Source organism: Haliaeetus leucocephalus, unplaced genomic scaffold, assembly GCF_000737465.1.
Source record: "Haliaeetus leucocephalus isolate CR32 unplaced genomic scaffold, Haliaeetus_leucocephalus-4.0 Scaffold0, whole genome shotgun sequence".
Taxonomy (NCBI): Eukaryota; Metazoa; Chordata; class Aves; order Accipitriformes; family Accipitridae; genus Haliaeetus; species Haliaeetus leucocephalus.
In genome coordinates, this window is record NW_010972436.1 from 3,584,811 (window position 1) to 3,602,911 (window position 18,101).

Genomic DNA, 18,101 nt, shown 5'->3' on the forward strand with positions numbered 1-18,101 from the left:
GGGCCGGGGCCGGGGCCGCCTCCGCCGCCGAGGTGGCTTCAGCCCCCGTCGCTGGTGTCTCCCGCAGAGAAGCAGCGCGCCTGCCTGCTGCCCCCCGATGACGGCCCCTGCCGCGCCCTGGTGCCGCGCTGGTACTACGACAGGTACACGCAGAGCTGCCAGGAGTTCACCTACGGGGGCTGCCACGGCAACGCCAACAACTTCCTCACCCTCGACGACTGCGAGAAGAGCTGCTGGACCATCAAGAGTGAGTCGGGGGACCGGTTCCCCGGGGCTGGCAGGGGGCTGGAGGGGGCTGTGGGAGCACGGGGGAGGCTGCGCCGCTTGCGGGACGCTTCGCGCCCGCCCCGTCCGTCCCTCCTGCTCGCTGCAGCTTCTCGCCGATGCCGGTTTTACGCAGAGAAGCCGGGGCGAGCCGTCTCAGAGGTGACGTGCGGAATTTAACTATTAATATTTTAAATGCAATTTCGTATTACACCTAGCTGCTAATTAATGCATCAGATTCCTCCTGTAAATCTTATCCCACTTTATTAAAGACTGCAGGTACTGGGACAAGCTGGGACTTGCCTGCGACCGCAGTAATAGCTTTTTGTCTCCACTTACCGTGGTGCTCAGTATGGGGAGCATAGCATGAAGGGTTGGTTTTACAGAGGATGAAATTTTTTTGTTTGCAGAAGTGCCCAAATTATGCCGGATGGAGGCTGATGGAGGACCTTGCAGGAGTCATCTAAAAAGATACGCCTTTAACTTGAGCTCGATGAGGTGTGAGGAGTTCATCTACGGTGGCTGTTACGGAAATGGCAACAACTTCAGAGATTTGCAGTCTTGTGTGGACCACTGTCTGCCAGAGAAAAGTAATGGTTGTTCCAAATTTTTAATAAACTAGATGGTTTGAAAGCGATATGAAGATGATACTTTATTTGATATTTTGCTCTGGATACCCATACAGTGGTGTCTTTGAAGACTTCTGTGAAGCAGATGTTTATATTGTCTGCAGACTTTCAGGTGTCACTTCTCTCTGCTGTTACTGAAAGAGCAAAAATGCTGTGTTAGTTTAACAGTGACCTTAAATATGCCCACAGCTACACTCAACCGATCTCTTGACTTCTAGAGAGCTGTACATGCATAATCTCAAGGGAAATAAGGTTGGAGATCTGTGTTGAGGCAGATGTACGGGACGTGGCAGTCATGTTCGGGGCAGCGATACTGTAATATAAAGCGGAGGGGCCTTTCTAAAATTCAGGCCTGAGAGATGGTGTTAGGTGGCTTGGGGTTTTGGCACTCGCCAGCTCAACTTCTGATAAAAGTTTTTTGCCTGACATGACTCTTCACTGTCTCTCCATATGAGCTTGAAAGAAGAGAGGTGGTAATTATGAGCAGGTGACTATAGCTAAGTGTTGTCATAAATACCAGGTTAATATCCAGTGTGAGGTAGGATCTTGGAAGAAGAGAGATCTACCAGAATGTATAAAAGCTGTCACTGCCTAAGCTTTATTAGTGCTTGATGAGACAGTTATTTTTGGCTGATGACAGATTGTCAGTGTTTCTTAGGTGAGTGCTGAATTATTTTTAATTTCTCTGTTGCACATCCAATAAATTGATAAAAGGTTTCCACCAAGAAAGGTAAAATTTGGTTGAGGCAAAATGAAACGTGATTCTTATGAGGGAAGTGGTGGCGTTTGTACTTTTTGCTGCAAGCAGGCAGGATTTGCTAGCAAAATCATAGCAAGGATAAACAAAACAGTGCCTTTTTCCTCTACAGAGGTAGTTCCACTGGAATTGTTATATTCCTATATATATGGAATAAGACTTCTGGCCAGACTATGTAAATATCTTGGCTGTCATATGGATGGAACCACAAATAGGAAAAGCTGATGAATTTCACTAGTGGGATAGTAATCCTATTTTCTGGGACTGTCTGTTGCTTTCTCAAATTCCTAACTCACAGGAATAAGATGTAGTAAGTCTTTGAAGTCATCGGTAACAGTCATGTCAATTGAATGGGAACAAGGGCTGTTTAGCCACAAAATTTGTTGCAAGGTAAATTTTAAGAAGCCAGGCATAGAGATTACATTTATGTGATTTGTCTTTCTCTCTCTTTTTTTTTTCCCCTCAAGCTGGTCCCTTGCTATGCTATAGCCCAAAGGATGAAGGACTGTGTTCTTCTTCTGTGCCTCGCTATTACTATGACAGCAAGACTAAATCATGTAAAGAGTTCAAATATACGGGCTGTGGTGGAAATGCCAATAACTTTGTTACTGAAACAGATTGCTACAATGTCTGCAGAAAAGGTAAGAGTTTTTTGTATTTTTGTCAGTCACAAGCAGGTAAAGCAATCCAAATACCAGTAACAGGTGTTCAGTGTTATTTTACTCACCTTGGCTTGCTACAGGCATATGCTTTTTGCATTTTGGACTCAGTGTTTTCAAAGGCAGGCAAAACTGAGATGCAACACTAAATCCTTCTGACAAGAACAGTGCGATGCAAGGTGGTTACACCATTTTTGAATGAAGTGTAGAGAAGGGCACACAAAAAGACTAATTAACTTCCTAGAGCCCACAAGGAATGGGTCTTTAAACTGTTCAGTACCAGCATGGACACTAATTAAGATATCATTTTCTTCTAGATATTTTTAAGTAGGATTAAAGCGAGTTGTGAAATCAGTTTACTTTTTTCCTTCACGTTTTCAGCAGTTACCATCCTCCCTTGATTCCCTGGTGCCTGTTCCCATTCCCCACTCCCATTACTAAAGATTTCTGCCTCAGCAATTGTGCTGAGTCAACCGTTTCTGTGGCTGTGGGGGCAAGGGTTGGGAATGATTTTTTTTAATGGTTTTATTCAAATCAGCTACTGGCTGTGCTTGTAAGTCAAAACAGTTGTGCTTTTTTACCTGCAGTCATACGTTCATGCCAGCTATTGCAAGTTTTAATACTCTGGTTTAATTCATTTGATATGTAAATCAATGAAAGAGAGAAAAGCATAATTATATGTTGATCCCCAGAGCACTCAGGAAGCAGACACAGCACAATATTTAAAAAATTGATACTAACGGGAAAAAAATTTAAGGCTGTATCTAGCATGTACATTGCCTTTGAAAATGAAAAAAAAACCCAAAACCAGCCAAAAAGTAGCTCTGTTTCAAACATGAGATATATACAAAATCCGGGTACTTCAGTATTTATTATGTGTAGTCAGAAGGCTTAAGTCAGGAGATGATTCTTCAGTTCTGGGCTGGAAATCCAGGGCTGGGGCAAGGACTGCACCCTGAGCACAGTCCTCAGAAGTAAAAATGTTGTCTGCCAGTTAGTCATGACAGTAATATTTCTGTGGGTGACAAGTCTGAGTGTGTCTCTGCCATTTTAGTATTATAAGAGAGCCTTTAATAGAATGCTGTCTATCTGAGATGCTCGTGATTATCTAATTTGCATCTATTACCACCTGGGAAGTGGTAGGGCCAGGCTCCAGCCTAAGTGTGCAGAGAGAGAGGAGGAAGGAAACTGCCTCTTCAGCGTCTCACCTCCGTGCTCTGCCCCTGCCCACACCCAGCCAGAGCCACCTGGGGTTTTTCCCTTCCTCACTCTTTTCATGGAAGAAAGAAGTTAAGGAAATGCTGCCAGTCTCCTAACTAGAGCACCAGATAGCCAGAAAGTAAAGGATCGGTTATAAGCTTTTTCACCAACTTGTGGATTTCACAGTTCAGTAAGGCTTGGTACAACCAAAGCCCATAGTTAAAGGCATAATTAGTACTAATTAATGTTGTGCTATACATATTCATTTCTATAGCTTGGGAGTGTACAGGAACATTAAGCAAATCTTTCAGGCAACTTAAGCCACTCCTCTCCCACTCCCATAATTCCCTCCCCAGCATCTTTCATGTTACCTTTTGGAGTCTCAAGCTGAATTCATTTGACGTTCCCTGTGCAAATATACAACTACTGTTGAAATTGATCTATAGGTTTTGGAGTGAAAAGGTTTCTGATTAATTTCATTTTAAAAAGTTTATATTGGAAAAGAAAATAAATATGTTGGGGTGACAGCGAAAGGACTGGGAACTGGCTACAGGGCCTCTGCGTGCTGGTAAATAGGTAGCATAAAGACAAAGATTTTTAGTCAAATTTGCAAAGTACTTGTTTTCTGAACTGCACTCACACGTTTCATACAGCCTTCATAAGCATTTCTGGAGATAACCCTGACTGTCTTTGGCCACTCTGCAGCTTCTTTGTGAAACCCAGTTCTGTGCAGAAACCCAAATCATTTTACCTTTTCGTCTCCCACAACCACTGGTTACATTTAGACTTTACCCCACTGTTGTTCAGAGAAATGCAGTAATAGGGTTTTTTTTTGGTTTGGTTTTTTTTTTTTTTTCAGATAGAGCAGTGTGTTTACTTCCGTTCTGCTGTCACTGCAGGACAGCTAGAAAAGACTTTGATGCTTGCTCAGGAAAAAAACAGCAAAGTAGGACTCCAGTGCCAAAGGTGGACACATTGGAGACCTTACAGTGTGTGAGAATAGGGTGTCCAGAACACATTTTACAGTTTCTGATATGTTTGTTATTATTGGATTAACTGCTTAAACAGCATAACATGAAAACCAAAACAAACCAAACAATAAAGAGTAGTAACAGTTTTGTCATACTCTTTCGCTAACTGCTTCCTTTGTTTTCTTAGCAGGGACTCAGAAACCAAGAATCAACAAGCCAACAAATGTATTCCGCAGAAAAATGATGAGAAAACTGATTAAAAAACCTCAGATTTATAACCCGAAGTCTTAAAGCTGATGTGCACTTGAATGTTTGAAACACCTTTTGATTCCACTTTCTTCTTTTGTAAGATAGTTTCCACACAGTTTTATACACCGACATAGTTCTGTCTTTCAGAACTGCTTTTTACTTCCAACTTACTTTTTATAAAGAACTGCATTTAATAGAAGAAGGATGAACCTAAGTTTGGTTCTTCTGCTCTGTTGTCTTTGCAGTAATACTTTGGCAAAGCCAGGTATTTAGATTTCCATGTTTTTATGGGGGAATGTTACTACTGCCTTGGGAGAATATATCAGTTGTTACAAATCAATTAAGATTTGAAAAATCATTTGTCTTAGTAAAACTAAGGAGAGTACAAAGCTAAATCTCTACCATGGATTTTTTTGGCATCCTCTGCTTGCTAAAGAAAAGGAACCTTTCAAAAGTGTGTTTAGAGGTTTATTGCCCTGCCATTTTACACACTTTGGTACTATCATTAAGGAGACTGTCCTTTATGGTTATGTTGATAGTCAAGGCCTTTAGAAGCCTTCATAACAGTAAAAGAAGTATAAACTTAAATCTGGCTCATCCCGCAAGAGAAAATTGGGAATAGGGATACTTTGATAAACACTCTGACAAAGGCAATGAATAAGCTGCTGGAGTATTAAAATGAAAATGTACCCATTACTTTTTCATGACATTTGAAATTTCTGCTAAGTTCCTCCAGATCCTCGTATGGCATAAATCAGCATATTTTTATTGATTTTAATGAAGCTATGCTGATTACATCTGCTGAGGATCTTGATATTTGTGTTTATACGGTGGCTGTTAAAGCAGAAAAGCAGAAGCTTCTGCAAATCTCGTGTAATCCCTCTTTTGAGGCACTATTGTATTTCTTATGGTAGATTATGCCTATGGTGATATTATTGCACCTTCTTTTATGTTTTGTATTTAAGCCACGTCTGAATTTCAATTAATTTCACCTACAATATTTTCTAAATATGAATTCATAAGTAAAGTTAATAAAATGGTTTTGGGGAAAAAAAGGAGAGCTTGTTCTGTCATTATCCTGAATTAGTTGTATACACCAATATGTGTAGTGGAACCTATTATTTACTAATTATGACTCTAGCAGAGTTTAGTTGTCTCTTAAATCATTTCCTTACGCTAAGGTCTTCATTTGAAGAAAGCCAGTAAATTGCATTGATGTCATTCATCCCCAGCAGATTTTATGGCTCAGCTGGCTCTCCCTAAAGACTTGCTCTCAAAGGGGTGCTTAGTTAAGCTGATTGCTGCTGGGTCTCCTGTTTGATGTTGCACTATCTATCTGAAGAGCTTTTGTGTGAGTAGCGGGCTATTTGCTTGAAATGACACTGGCTTTCAGTTAGAAAAATTCAGGTGTGTGCTTTATCCCCATTTTGGAGAGAAAACATGATGGGGAAACTAATCAAGATTTGTTTTTCTTAGTGATTTTTCTCTCACCACTGGATTTTCAATTAAAGCAGTCGGCTGTGCTTGCCATAGTCTTTCTACCACTCCATTTCTGGCTCTTGATCTCAAAAAACCACCTTGTTTCAATTAATCTATTGCTTAGTGCAGATGAATGAGCACACTGTGACAGAAAATTGCAGGTAACTAGTGACACCGTTTTGAGTGTTTGTCCCATACCAAACCTCTTCTCTGGTAACCAGCCTTCAAACAGAAACCGTGTCAGTCTAACCTCCCTGGGGGAGACAGGAGATGCTACCCATGGACCCTGCCTATGTCCCTTCCCTTGGGCTGTGAATTTCAGCCATGCTGCTTAGAGCAGCAGCCCAGAGTGTCCATCTGAATATTTTTTCATACCTAGCACTGTCATTTGGGGGACCCTAGCTGCATGTGTTGCAGATTTCTGACCATGGCTTAAAAAACTCCACAAGCCTGTTTTGAAGTCAAAGTTCAGTTGGAACACTGTTTTGAACTCTAGAGGATGGCCATCTTGTAACAGCATCACGGGAGGGGTATAAGCTCTGGTAACCTGTTTGAGAAATGGACTATTACTCCTTACCTCTCTGGGTCTTTGACTTTGATAAGGGTATCTTGGAGTGGGATACAAAAGTGAACCTGGGATTTAAAGGGAGCCCAAAATCTGAGAGCCGCTCCATCTCTCTTGACTTTTTGGTCTCATGACTGGGTGCCTGGTCACACATCACGACATGTCCTGGGCAATGGGATACCCAGCTAGTGTCCTGGAAGGGATCCAACAGTTTAATAATCTGCTCGTGCCCCCTCAGGGGCTCAGCAAGAGCTTGCTTGATGGATCAGGTTCCACCCAGGGTGCCCTTTGCAATAAGGCTGCTCCACATGCTCTTTCTTTTCTTGCATAAAACCAAAATTCAAAGTCCAAGGGCTTACTGCGGGTACTCAGTGAAATATCAGAGGCTTGGGTTTTAATCCCTTATCTACCTGATATCACACAGAAATTTAACCTAAACCATCCATAATTCCTGCAAGGTTTCCTAGTGAGCAGGCTGTACAATATTCTGGAGGACTGGGGGCGGGGGGGGGAGGGGCAGAGGAAGAGGGGAGGCAAGGCCATGGAAGGTTCTTTCAGTCCCTTGGTGAAGCTATTTCACTTTGTATAAATTGTACCGTCTTTCCAGGTAAATGCCTTAATCTCTTTTTTATTTTTTTAGCTACAAAGAATTTCAGCTGCCACTGTGCAGCAGCTTCATGTTCTTAAGTTACTCTAATATACCTCCAGACTCCTGTGGCTTTGACTAATCTAAATAATTCTCTATCATCTACAGCATTTTATATGACTCATGACTTACTTCCTTTTTCAGTTTGCTGATGAAACAACACTGGCCGAAGGTTGGGTCAACTGTTAGCATTTTGCCACGTTGAAAATTAACGCAGCCCATACCATCCTGCAAATTAACTTTTATTACAGTAGCCAGTGTCCGACAGCTGGTATCATGTGTCACAGCACAAATTTCTACTGCAGAGGAGGGAAGCTGTGATTATAATTGGTTGGGTTCATCTCGTCTTGCATAGCCAAAGTGCCACTGAAACTCATGACTAGTGATTTGCATGGGACAGTCATACCTGCAGCTGAACAGTGGCTGCTGAAATAAGCAGATTCAACTAAACTCCATTGCAAATAACATCACTGCTCTCTAACTTTCCATTGCAACCCATAATTCCAGTTCTTTTCTTAGTGATATCTTGTGAAGAACTATAACAAAGACTCTATAAAAATGAAAATCTGTGCCGAGTCTTCATCCTTAGTCTGTGGCAACACTCAGGGAATTGCTTTGTAAAGTATTTCAAGAGTAGCAGAGTGGTTTCATCTTTGTATTTCAGGGGACTCTTAAGTGTCAAAAAGGGAAAACAAAATCCATGTGGAAACACATCATCCTTTTTTTTGATAAGCTAAATGATGGCAAGCAAAATTTTACCACATCTCAATTTAACAGTGACTAGCCCCAATAAATTCCTCTCTCACAATTCCATACTTTAGGAGCAATACGGCAATGAGTTTTGCTTGTATCCCTGGAGTCAGATTTCTGACTGCCAGAAGCGTTCCCTTTCCTCTATCGCTTTTCATCAGCTGAGGAGGTGGAAAGCATGGAACATTTATTTAAAAAAATAATTATTTGTTAGACACAATGGGCCACATTAAAAAAATCACTGAACTTGTGCCTCAGATCACAGGTGAAAGATTTTGTCCCTAAGCTTGAAGTCAGCTCTACAGCCGAGGGCAGCTGTTCCGGGTCTGGGCAGCTGTTCTGGATCCAGGCAGGGACAAGAAATCTGTTCTACTAGATAAACTCAGTCCAGCTATGGCTATGTAAATCTGGAAGCATCACATTGCGGATGTGCCAGAATTATTATGCATTTACATCAGTGTTATTGAAAGTAAAATCTACCTCATTATCTTTCTAGAAAGAAAGACTATCACTGGTGATAATTAGCACAGAGATACTTGCTTCTGTTGAAGTGAGCCTAATTTTTCAGTGTGTGGTGGTCCTGTACAGTAATGTCTATCATCTGATGAATTACTTAATTGCTGAGGAGAAGGGGTATTAATCATAGTATATAAAGCCTAATGAACAGCAATGATATTAAAAAAATACCTACGTAAACAAGATGCATAAAAGCATGCTGTTTGAGATATTAGCAACTGATGTGATCATGAGCTGTGATTTCCAAATAAATGCCAGAGAAATGAGTATTCCCAGCTCATGTCTGAACTATTCATAAAAGAGAGATAGTTCAGGCCAAGTTAAAGACTAATTTACGAAATGTAAAACATTCTATCTATTATATGGGAATAAACCAAGTCCCTTTTAATGAAGGTTGCCTTTGTACTGGCAGAGCTGACCATAATTTCAGGTCAATATGGACAAAATGGGTGCTCTTCCAGATACATCTGGTTAGGTGCATAACTGCTTTTATGTGAAGCGTTTTAAATGCAATTCGGACTCAAAGTACATTACATTGTCTCACTTGGTGGGGCTGAACTTCAAGCTGGTGAGCATATGGTAATATTAAGCCTTATTTTTTTTCTCATGCTAGATCCTCATTAAAGGCCTTGATGCATTAACTACAGGTTAAATTCTTTCACACATCTGCCAGCTGAATTACAATGTTTTTGCTCAGTGAGCCTTCTTGGAGGTAAGGTAATACTCACTTAGCAAGTGTGCAGCATCTTTTCTAGGGGGGCAATGCATGTTTAATTTTTTTTAAAGCTTAGTATGAAATGCAGTAATAAAACTCATAGTAACTATTAAATGCATACAAACACAATTCTCTATGGGATATGTTTCTCCTCTGTGCGTGGGAAGCAAGATCAAGAGTATAGATTATACTAATAAAAGCTATTTAAAGAGTCAGGAGAGTAAGGGTGAAAAATATACCTCATTATCAAACCAGAAAAAAGCTTTCCATCATCACAGTGGTTTTCAACAAGGAGAAATCTTGAGTTTTACTGATGTTAAAAAAGAATTCTTTATAAAAATGCCTCCAGTAGAAAGTAGCAAGACTAGCAAGACTTTTTTTCCCCTTTTTTTCTCCTCTCTGAAAATGGGAGGGAATTCTGATGAGAAACAGTGATGAAAAATGGTATTTACTGCTCTCTCATGGATCTAGGCTGCTGCACTGGAGCACAAGGAGCCTGTACAGTTCCCGCTATGCCAGCCAGAGGGACTCTACCATGATTTCAACAAGACTTGGAGCGAGTTCAAAGGCTTCAATAACCTCCTTTAAGTGCAGAAACATAACCTTGCACGGAGCAGCATTCTGCTGCAGCAGCACATGTATCTGCTTTACCTGAGCTCTTCTTTGTCAATGTTCATCAATGGGCGCAAGCAAATAAATGAAGGCTAAGCAAATAATATTTCCAACCTTTATTTCAGTGCCGTCACAGTTGCTGGATGTATGATGCGAATGATTGTGTGCTCTGGTGGAGCAATAGGTTCCTTTCAGGTGGGAAGGGAAACTAAGTCAGTTCTTTACTCCAATATGCCTTCAAATAGCATTAGGACCAAAACTGCTAGGAAGCCTATTATATAAAAATGCTGGAAAAAATCTGTTTTAATATTAAAGGCATTTCCTTGATTAGGTTTTATCAGGGTTTGTTCCTTCCAACTTTTTCAAGACTCTTCTTTTAAAATCTAAAGCAATATTCAGATAATTAGAGATTGGTTTATATTGAAGGAGGAATTTTTAAATCTCCGTAGTTTGGTTTAAAGTCATCCCATAGCTTGGATATTCTTCCTTCTGATATATTATACGTTAGTAGACACCTATTCTAAGTGTCACTTTTGTACTGGCAATTAAGCTAGGTTCCTTAACTGATCTTGTAATAGCAACTTTGCATCCTTCTAGTGTGAATTAATCTAAGCAGTACTAAAATAAAACTGTACAGTATGAATCACAATAAGTTCTAATTCTTGTAGAACTAGTTAAAGCTACAAACACCTGAAAAAAGTAAATGTGTCACTGAAGTAGAGCTCACTTCATTTTGTTTTTCAATTTTGTATTTTCATTTTAAAACTGAGACCAAAAAAAGATTACACACTGTACTCTGCAGTTATGCTGATGGAGAGCTGATCTTGATCTCCAGATATACAATAAAGAAGCTCTTTCCAAACCTATTGCAATGGAGCTGAGAGAGAATCATCCAACTCTTTATTGCCTCATTTTTGAACAGGCACTTGTAGTTAATATTTCCATCCCCAACAGACAGAATTATGCTTTTGAAAGTGATAGTGAGCACTCAGTAGCACTTAGGATTGAGGTTTTCTTCTTTAAAAACCTAATTTTGTTTTTTTCTCAGGTTATTGCTTTCTCATTTCAGCCTGAAAGGTGTTAGGGAGGAGCATGCAGAGTCTCAGCTGCAGACGGTGAGGCTCCAGACCTCAGAGGCACAAAATGCCCTCAAACTATTTATTGCTGAAACCCTCAGCCCCATGAAGAAACCACTGCAAAACAGCTCATATGGGCCCGTGGAGAGAAAGAGAGGTAGGACTTATCTTACCACTTGAAAAAGGTAAACCAGAGGAAAAGAAAATAGTCACAGCTCTTGCAAGCTCCTTCCTGTTCAGGAGAGACATTCTGCAAGTTGTGCAGCGATGTTCATTCTCCAGCTAGAGAAGCTTAGGCTGGAAGGAGGAGGGGAGAGCCTTCTCTGACTCACTGCACTTCCTCCTGCTTTGCCCTCATGAACAACCTCTGCCCGCACCGTGTTCATGCAACAGCCAGGAAACACTGGACCTGACCGTGTTCTTGGTGCTTATGAGCCAGATGACCTCTAAGCTCCTTTCAGCCCATATTTTCCTGAGTGTGAGTGACTGTCTTGAGTGAAGAGTAATGTATTGCTGGACATGCAAACAAGTTTTCTGAGGGCATCACAGAAAAACTAAGGATACAACTGAGTCCATCCTTCTGGACAGCCAGGGCACTTCCCATTGCCATTACCTGGGGAAATCCCTATTCCCAGTGCAAGTCACAGCCTGTGCTGGGAGCTTCGCTTTGATTTGGGGAGGACATCTGTCCCAGTCCCGTGCAGAGCTACGGGCAGCTCACTGCTGGGGACACGGGCTGAGAGTTGCAGAGCAAGAAGTGCAGGGCATGGAGGGGGACGCAGCACTGGGCCATCACTCTGGGTGGGAGTGGGGAGGTGGCTCTGGGGAGGAGAGCAGGAGTGAGCAGAGGGGTCCCACCACGGGACCTGGCCTTCTGGGGTGCTGAGGCTGGCGATGGATCCCTCTTTCCTTGCCCCTTCCAGCAAACCCATCCCACTGCCTTTTCTGTACACTACGCCCTATGTCAAAGCTGCATATTTTATTCTAAGGAACAATATTGATTTACATCCTTTGAGCACTATGTGATAAACTTGTTGGCCACATGTCATTACAGCACTGTCATACACCAGCTAATGTACAAAAAGCAAAAGAAATAAAAAATTCAGCTATCTATCTGGCCTCTCAGGTGGGAGCATACAGTATTAATAGAGCTTTGAAATGCATCACTGCACTCGGCAAAAGCCTAAAAGCAATATTTTCCTCCTTCAGACATCCGAAAGCATAAAATAATGACTATTTTGTTTTCCAGTGGATACAATAAATCTCCGCAGCACTGGAGTGAATGCTCCATAAAGCACACCAAAGCATGACTTCAAGATTTTTGCAACGGCTGAGTGACTGTGACAGCTCTTCCTCTATTTTATTGCATTCAAACTAAGCAGATGTGAAGAGAAATTGCAATAGATGCATGGTATACATTATTGGTAGCATTCATTCACTGTTGTCGAACCTACTCCTATTCTCTTACAGACACTTGTTTAGTCATGCTCGGAAACATGATTAGGACTCAATCTTTCTGTGTGCTTTGTCTGCTAAATTTCCATTTAATAGCGAGTCTCAATTTTCAATAAAAATGGTTATTTTCCTAATCATCAGGTATGGAAACTCTGCCTTATCTCAGAGAGATCTTACTGGGTATGTTTGGTCTGCACAATGTCCCCTTTACTAGTAATACAGATTTTGCAGTCTGTACTTCGGTCTCTGTCATTTCCTCAGTTTTAGTAATGAAGGAGAAACAAAAGGAGGTTGTTGGGGAAGGAACTGCACATTCTGTATCTGTATTGACAGCTGAAGGTGAAAACAAAAAGGATCAGGAAACAAAAACCACATTTACAAAGGTGTTTGATTTGTGGGATTTTAATATAGCTGCCTAACACCTATTGATAGAGTGGGAATTTCCCAGGCACTTTTTAAGTGTCTAGGGCACCTTATCTCTGCCCTTGGACATTTATTTCTATTTACTGAGGTAAATACCTTTAAAAAGAGAGGCTCCACCTCCCATCTTCAAAGTGATTTAAGACCAGATGGTTCATGCAAATTGTCCTGCTCAGAATAGGACAATTTGGCATTGCTTAATGTTGAGACTCTTTCCCTTCTTGTGTGCCAAGTGCCAGGAACCCACCATGCAGTGCTCAAAGGGCTAGGTGACCAAGAAAAGGATGTGCAGAATTTGGCCCATTAGGTGGGCTGCTGTCTAGAACAGGAAAACTGAAAAACAGGAAAACAAGTGAAAAGGCACGTGCACATATAAATGCCTGACTTGGTGCTGCTGCTGAATTGGCCAGAAATGAGTGTCTCCCTCTATGCAGAATCCAGGCCCAGATCCGAGTCCATGGTGCCTTCTGCCTTTGAGTCAATAAATTTGAGTCAGTGCATTTTGTAATGTTAGGAGTTGCCCAACATTTATTTAATTTGAATAAAAACAAAAAAAAATAGTAGAATTTCTGTAAAGGCTGCAGTATGAGAAGATATCAAGATGTGAACCACCCCTGGTTTCAGTTTTGCAAACCAGAAACCTGCCTGGCATTTTATGCAATCAAAACCACACCCTTTTCCATTCAGCTCTGATTTATTAACTAGAAAGCTCTCATATCATTCCCTCTTTCCACAGTTGCTGGTACTATCTACAGTTTCAGATAACATAAAAGAAAGCTTGCTGTGCCAAAGATGGCAGTGATTATAATTTTCGTTTTTTAACAGTTATCATTTTCACATTCCTACTTTCTGTGTTTTCCAGTTCTGAAATGAATCATACATATAAAAAATTTAAAACCTTCATATTAAATTGGTCTCAGAACATTAAGAAAAAACATCCACCGCACCCTGTGATTAATTCATTAATCCTCCATCTTTCAAAACAAGTAATCTAATTAGCTTGCAAACAAGAACATGACGCACACGTGGCTCTTCAAATAGTGTTGACATGCTGAATAGCTCAGATTCCTGTGAATACCTAGCCTTTCACTTGCTGCTTCCAGTTCCAGTAAGACCCAAGACCAGAACATTTTTGCTCTCCAAGTTTACTTGGTGTAAATATAGAATGAGCCTGTGGTCCGAGGCTGGGATGCAAAGAACAGATCTCTTTGAAGAAAGTTGAAATTTCAAGTGCCTCTAACTGACAGCCCTAAATACAGTTGACTAAAAAATATGCAGATTTCAAAAGACCTGAGCGCTGTCATTTGGCCTCTTCATGAGTACTAAAACTCAATCAAAAGTTCAATAGCTCATGCCATACATATGTATTTGTATACATGAAAGAGGAGAACTGAGGGAAGCAGACTGGCTGGTGAGGAATGCAAGGAGAGATAGGTCTGTCAACTCAGTTAAGAGAGTTACACCATGTCAAGAGACCACAAAGCAGTGTAAAGTAGGGGTGATAGTTTTGGAGGCGGGCGGGACTGAAGTTGAATTTCATATATGCCCATCATCCAACTGAAAGGCAATCCAGAAGACGTACCCAACAAAAATGTTACCATTCTATTCATAATGATACAATCAGCTTTAAATATTTCAGAACGATCAATCAGGATGAACAGGGTGGTTTTAACCTGTTATTGTAAGATATTTTTGTCCTTAGGCGGCTTGTTTTCATTTTTTATGTCAGACTCTGCTGTCATGTCACAAAATCTCAGAAATGGGACTGAGGTGAGTGTTTGGTAACCGTCAAGGTCTCTGTCATTGCACCCACATTCGCAGTCCTTTCAGCTAACGGAGGTGCTGCTGCACTGAATTAATCCTTGTCATCACCCAACAGGGAGGACTTTATTTTCTGCTACTGACTTCTTGGCTTTTTGCTAACATTTTTTGGCACAGACTGTGATATAACTGGAAATTATTTCTCAATTTTTTTTTCAAAGTTCAACTCAAAAGACAATTTAGGTGTTAGCTATGTTGCTCGTTACCTTTTTTATTTTGGAAATCTGTGGAGAAAACAATCAGTTTCTGAGAATTAAATTATCCCAGTGACTGCTGAAAAAAGAGGGAACATATAAATGCTACAGCGAAGACAAGGAAGCTGAATGATCTATCAGAATTACCCATGTCTGACAAGATGTCTTCTGTCACACCTAATACTTGGTTAGTGGCTGGGATGGGTGGAGATTAGCATGGGAAAATACATATACACCTTATATGTTGTGTAATGGTTCTTGCATTGGTTCCCTGCACATGGGCTGAATCAGAAAGCTCTTATGGGGTGGCCTTGTAGCAGATTATGGGAAAGGCCAGAGATTTGGGTTCATGTGGATCCAGTCATGCTAATAAAACAGCAGGGAGGTTCACCAGTGCGTTAATGGTTGAGAATGACCAACATAAGAGTGAATAACAAACTGACGGAATGTGTCCTATAGAAGCTGCCCAGTAAGGAACTTCCTGAACTTCCAAGAACACAGTCTGGAAGCAATCAGAGCACTCAGTACGTGTGAAATGCAGGCCTGGTAAGCAGCGCTGTTTGTCAAAAATGAAAATTCCAGGTTTTTAATGAAAGACTAGTTTTGTAAGATTGAATTGCATTTCAGATGTATCATTTTTACTAAAAGAAGTACAAGAGTAATCAAGTCCAACCAAAATGTATTGAATGTAAGGAAGCAAAATGCTTTGTTCTTTTCTTCCTTATGAAGTACGGGGAGAAGCATGTTCTCACTAAACAGTCAGTCTCACTAAGACTGATATTTCTCAACAGAAAGGTTGTTCCTTTTGTAATAGTGTGACAAAGCCTTGTCAGAGATTTCATGTATACCCTGTTTGTATATACTTCTCATATCAATGAGAAACATTGGAAGCCTAGCAGATGAAAATTCAGTATGATCACTTGACTGATGATACCATGAAGAAATACAGGCGAAAAACAGTGTTACATGATGTTGTGGTTTAAGGCCAGCCAGCAACAAAGCATCACGAAGCCGCTCACTCACTCCCCCGCCCCGGCCCTGGTAGGATGAGGAGAAAATATAAAGAAAAAGCTTGTGGGACAAGACAAGGACAAGGAGGGATCATTCACCACTTATGGTCACGGGCAAAAGACAGGCTTAACTTGGGGAAGAAACAAAATCATTTTAATTTGCTACAGATCAAATCAAAAGAAGGATAATGAGATGTAAAACCAAACCTTAGAACACCTTCCCCCCACCCCGCCCTCCTTCCCAGCTCAACTCCACTCACGGTTTTCTCTGCCTCCTCCCCCCAGTGGCACAGGGGGACAGGGATGGGGGTTGCGGTCAGTTCATCACACGCTGTCTCTGCCGCTCCTTCCTCCTCAGGGGCAGGACTCCTCACACTCTTCCCCTGCTCCAGCGTGGGGTCCCTCCCACAGGAGACAGTCCTTCATGAACTTCTCCGTCATGGGTCCTTTCCACAGGCCGATCTTCAGCCACAGACTGCTTCAGTGCGGGCTTTCCCATGGAGTCATGGCCATCTTGGGGGGCATACCCCTGCTCCGGCGTGGGCTCCTCCCCAGGGCTGCAGGTGGGCATCTGCTCGCCTGCTCCCCTCCACGGGCTGGGGGACACAGCCTGCCATCTCACCACGGGCTGCAGGGGCATCCCCTCCTCCCCCGCTCCTCCTCCCTTCCTTCCTCACCGACCTTGGTGTCTGCAGAGGGGTTCCTCTCACATTCTAATTCCCTCCCCTGCTGCAGGTTTCCCTTCTTAAATACGTTATCCCAGAGGCGCTACCACTGTCGCTTACGGGCGCGGCCTGGGCCAGAGGCGGGTCCCACTTGGAACCGGGGAAGCTTCTAGCAGCTTCTCACAGGAGCCACCCCTGCAGCCCCTCCCTTGCTACCAAAACCCCAGCATACAACCCCAAAACACATGATTTGAAGATGTAATTCCTTTCAGGATGCTTATATGTCTACCATTAGTGCCTTTATTAGCGATGTTTAATCTGCGGATGGGTTCCCTTTATCTGGGGCACTGGGGCTGAGGTTGAGTGGGTAAGTGAACATGAAGTGCTGCAGCTTCTGCAGGCCCACAAATTCCTGCAGAGCCAGCTCATCTGTCTATGTATTGTGCCCCCAGGGCTCTCAGCCTGGAGTCAGCAGTTACCAGCCCAGTCTCAGCCTTGCATGAAAGCACCAAGGTTACTGCTGGCCTGAACTGTCTTTGAAAACTTAGTAAAGCTGCATTTGCTTGATGTCCTGGTTTCAGCTGGGATAGAGTTAACTGTCTTCCTAGTAGCTGGTACAGCGCTATGTTTTGAGTTCAGTATGTGAAGAATGTTGATAACACACTGAAGTTTTCAGTTGTTGCTAAGTAATGTTTAGATTAAAGTCAAGGATTTTCACCTTCTCATGCCCAGCCAGCGAGAAAGCTGGAGGGGCACAAGAAGTTGGCACAGGACACAGCCAGGGCACCTGACCCAAACTGGCCAAAGGGGTATTCCATACCATGGGACGTCCCATCTAGTTTAGGAACTGGGAAGTGGGGGCAGGGAATCGCCGCTCGGGGACTGGCTGGGTGTTGGTCAGCGGGTGGTGAGCAATTGCCCTGCGCATCATTTGTACATTCCAATCCTTTTATTATTACTGTTGTCATTTTATTAGTGTTATCATTATCATTATTAGTTTCTTCTTTTCTGTTCTATTAAACCATTCTTATCTCAACCCACGAGTTTTACTTCTTTTCCCGATTTTCTCCCCCATCCCACTGGGTGGGAGGCAGTGAGTGAGCAGCTGCGTGGTGCTTAGTTGCTGGCTGGGGTTAAACCACGACACTTGACATTGCACATAAGCTAAGAAATCCTATCAACAGGAAAACTGGAGACATCTCCACACCCAGCACATGGCTAAGTCTCAAGGTGATGTGTTGTTGATTGTGCTTATGCTCCCCTGTGAACAAGGGGGGTCCTTTCACAATCATTTTGCAGAGCAGGAAAGATGAGCCATCTTCTGAAGGACAGTTAGACATGTAGCTTTCACAATGTCAATGAAAATTATTTAGAAGTTAGATCATCGAAGAGCTAACTGATTTGCCTAAAACAGCACAGAAAGGCTGTGGTAGAAGACAAACTTCACT

General features: G+C 42.1%; 1 protein-coding gene across 1 annotated transcript in view; it reads left to right on the forward strand.

Annotated features, from left to right (window-relative positions):
• Positions 1 to 5,098, forward strand: part of TFPI2 (tissue factor pathway inhibitor 2) — a 6,372-nt gene extending 1,274 nt beyond the window's left edge. The window contains exons 2-5 of the mRNA XM_010562513.1: positions 68 to 247; positions 675 to 854; positions 2,118 to 2,291; positions 4,668 to 5,098. Coding sequence (XP_010560815.1) covers positions 68 to 247; positions 675 to 854; positions 2,118 to 2,291; positions 4,668 to 4,771 — 638 coding nt within the window. The 3' untranslated portion in view covers positions 4,772 to 5,098. The remainder of the gene's footprint in view (positions 1 to 67; positions 248 to 674; positions 855 to 2,117; positions 2,292 to 4,667) is intronic.
• Positions 5,099 to 18,101: the final 13,003 nt, after the last annotated feature.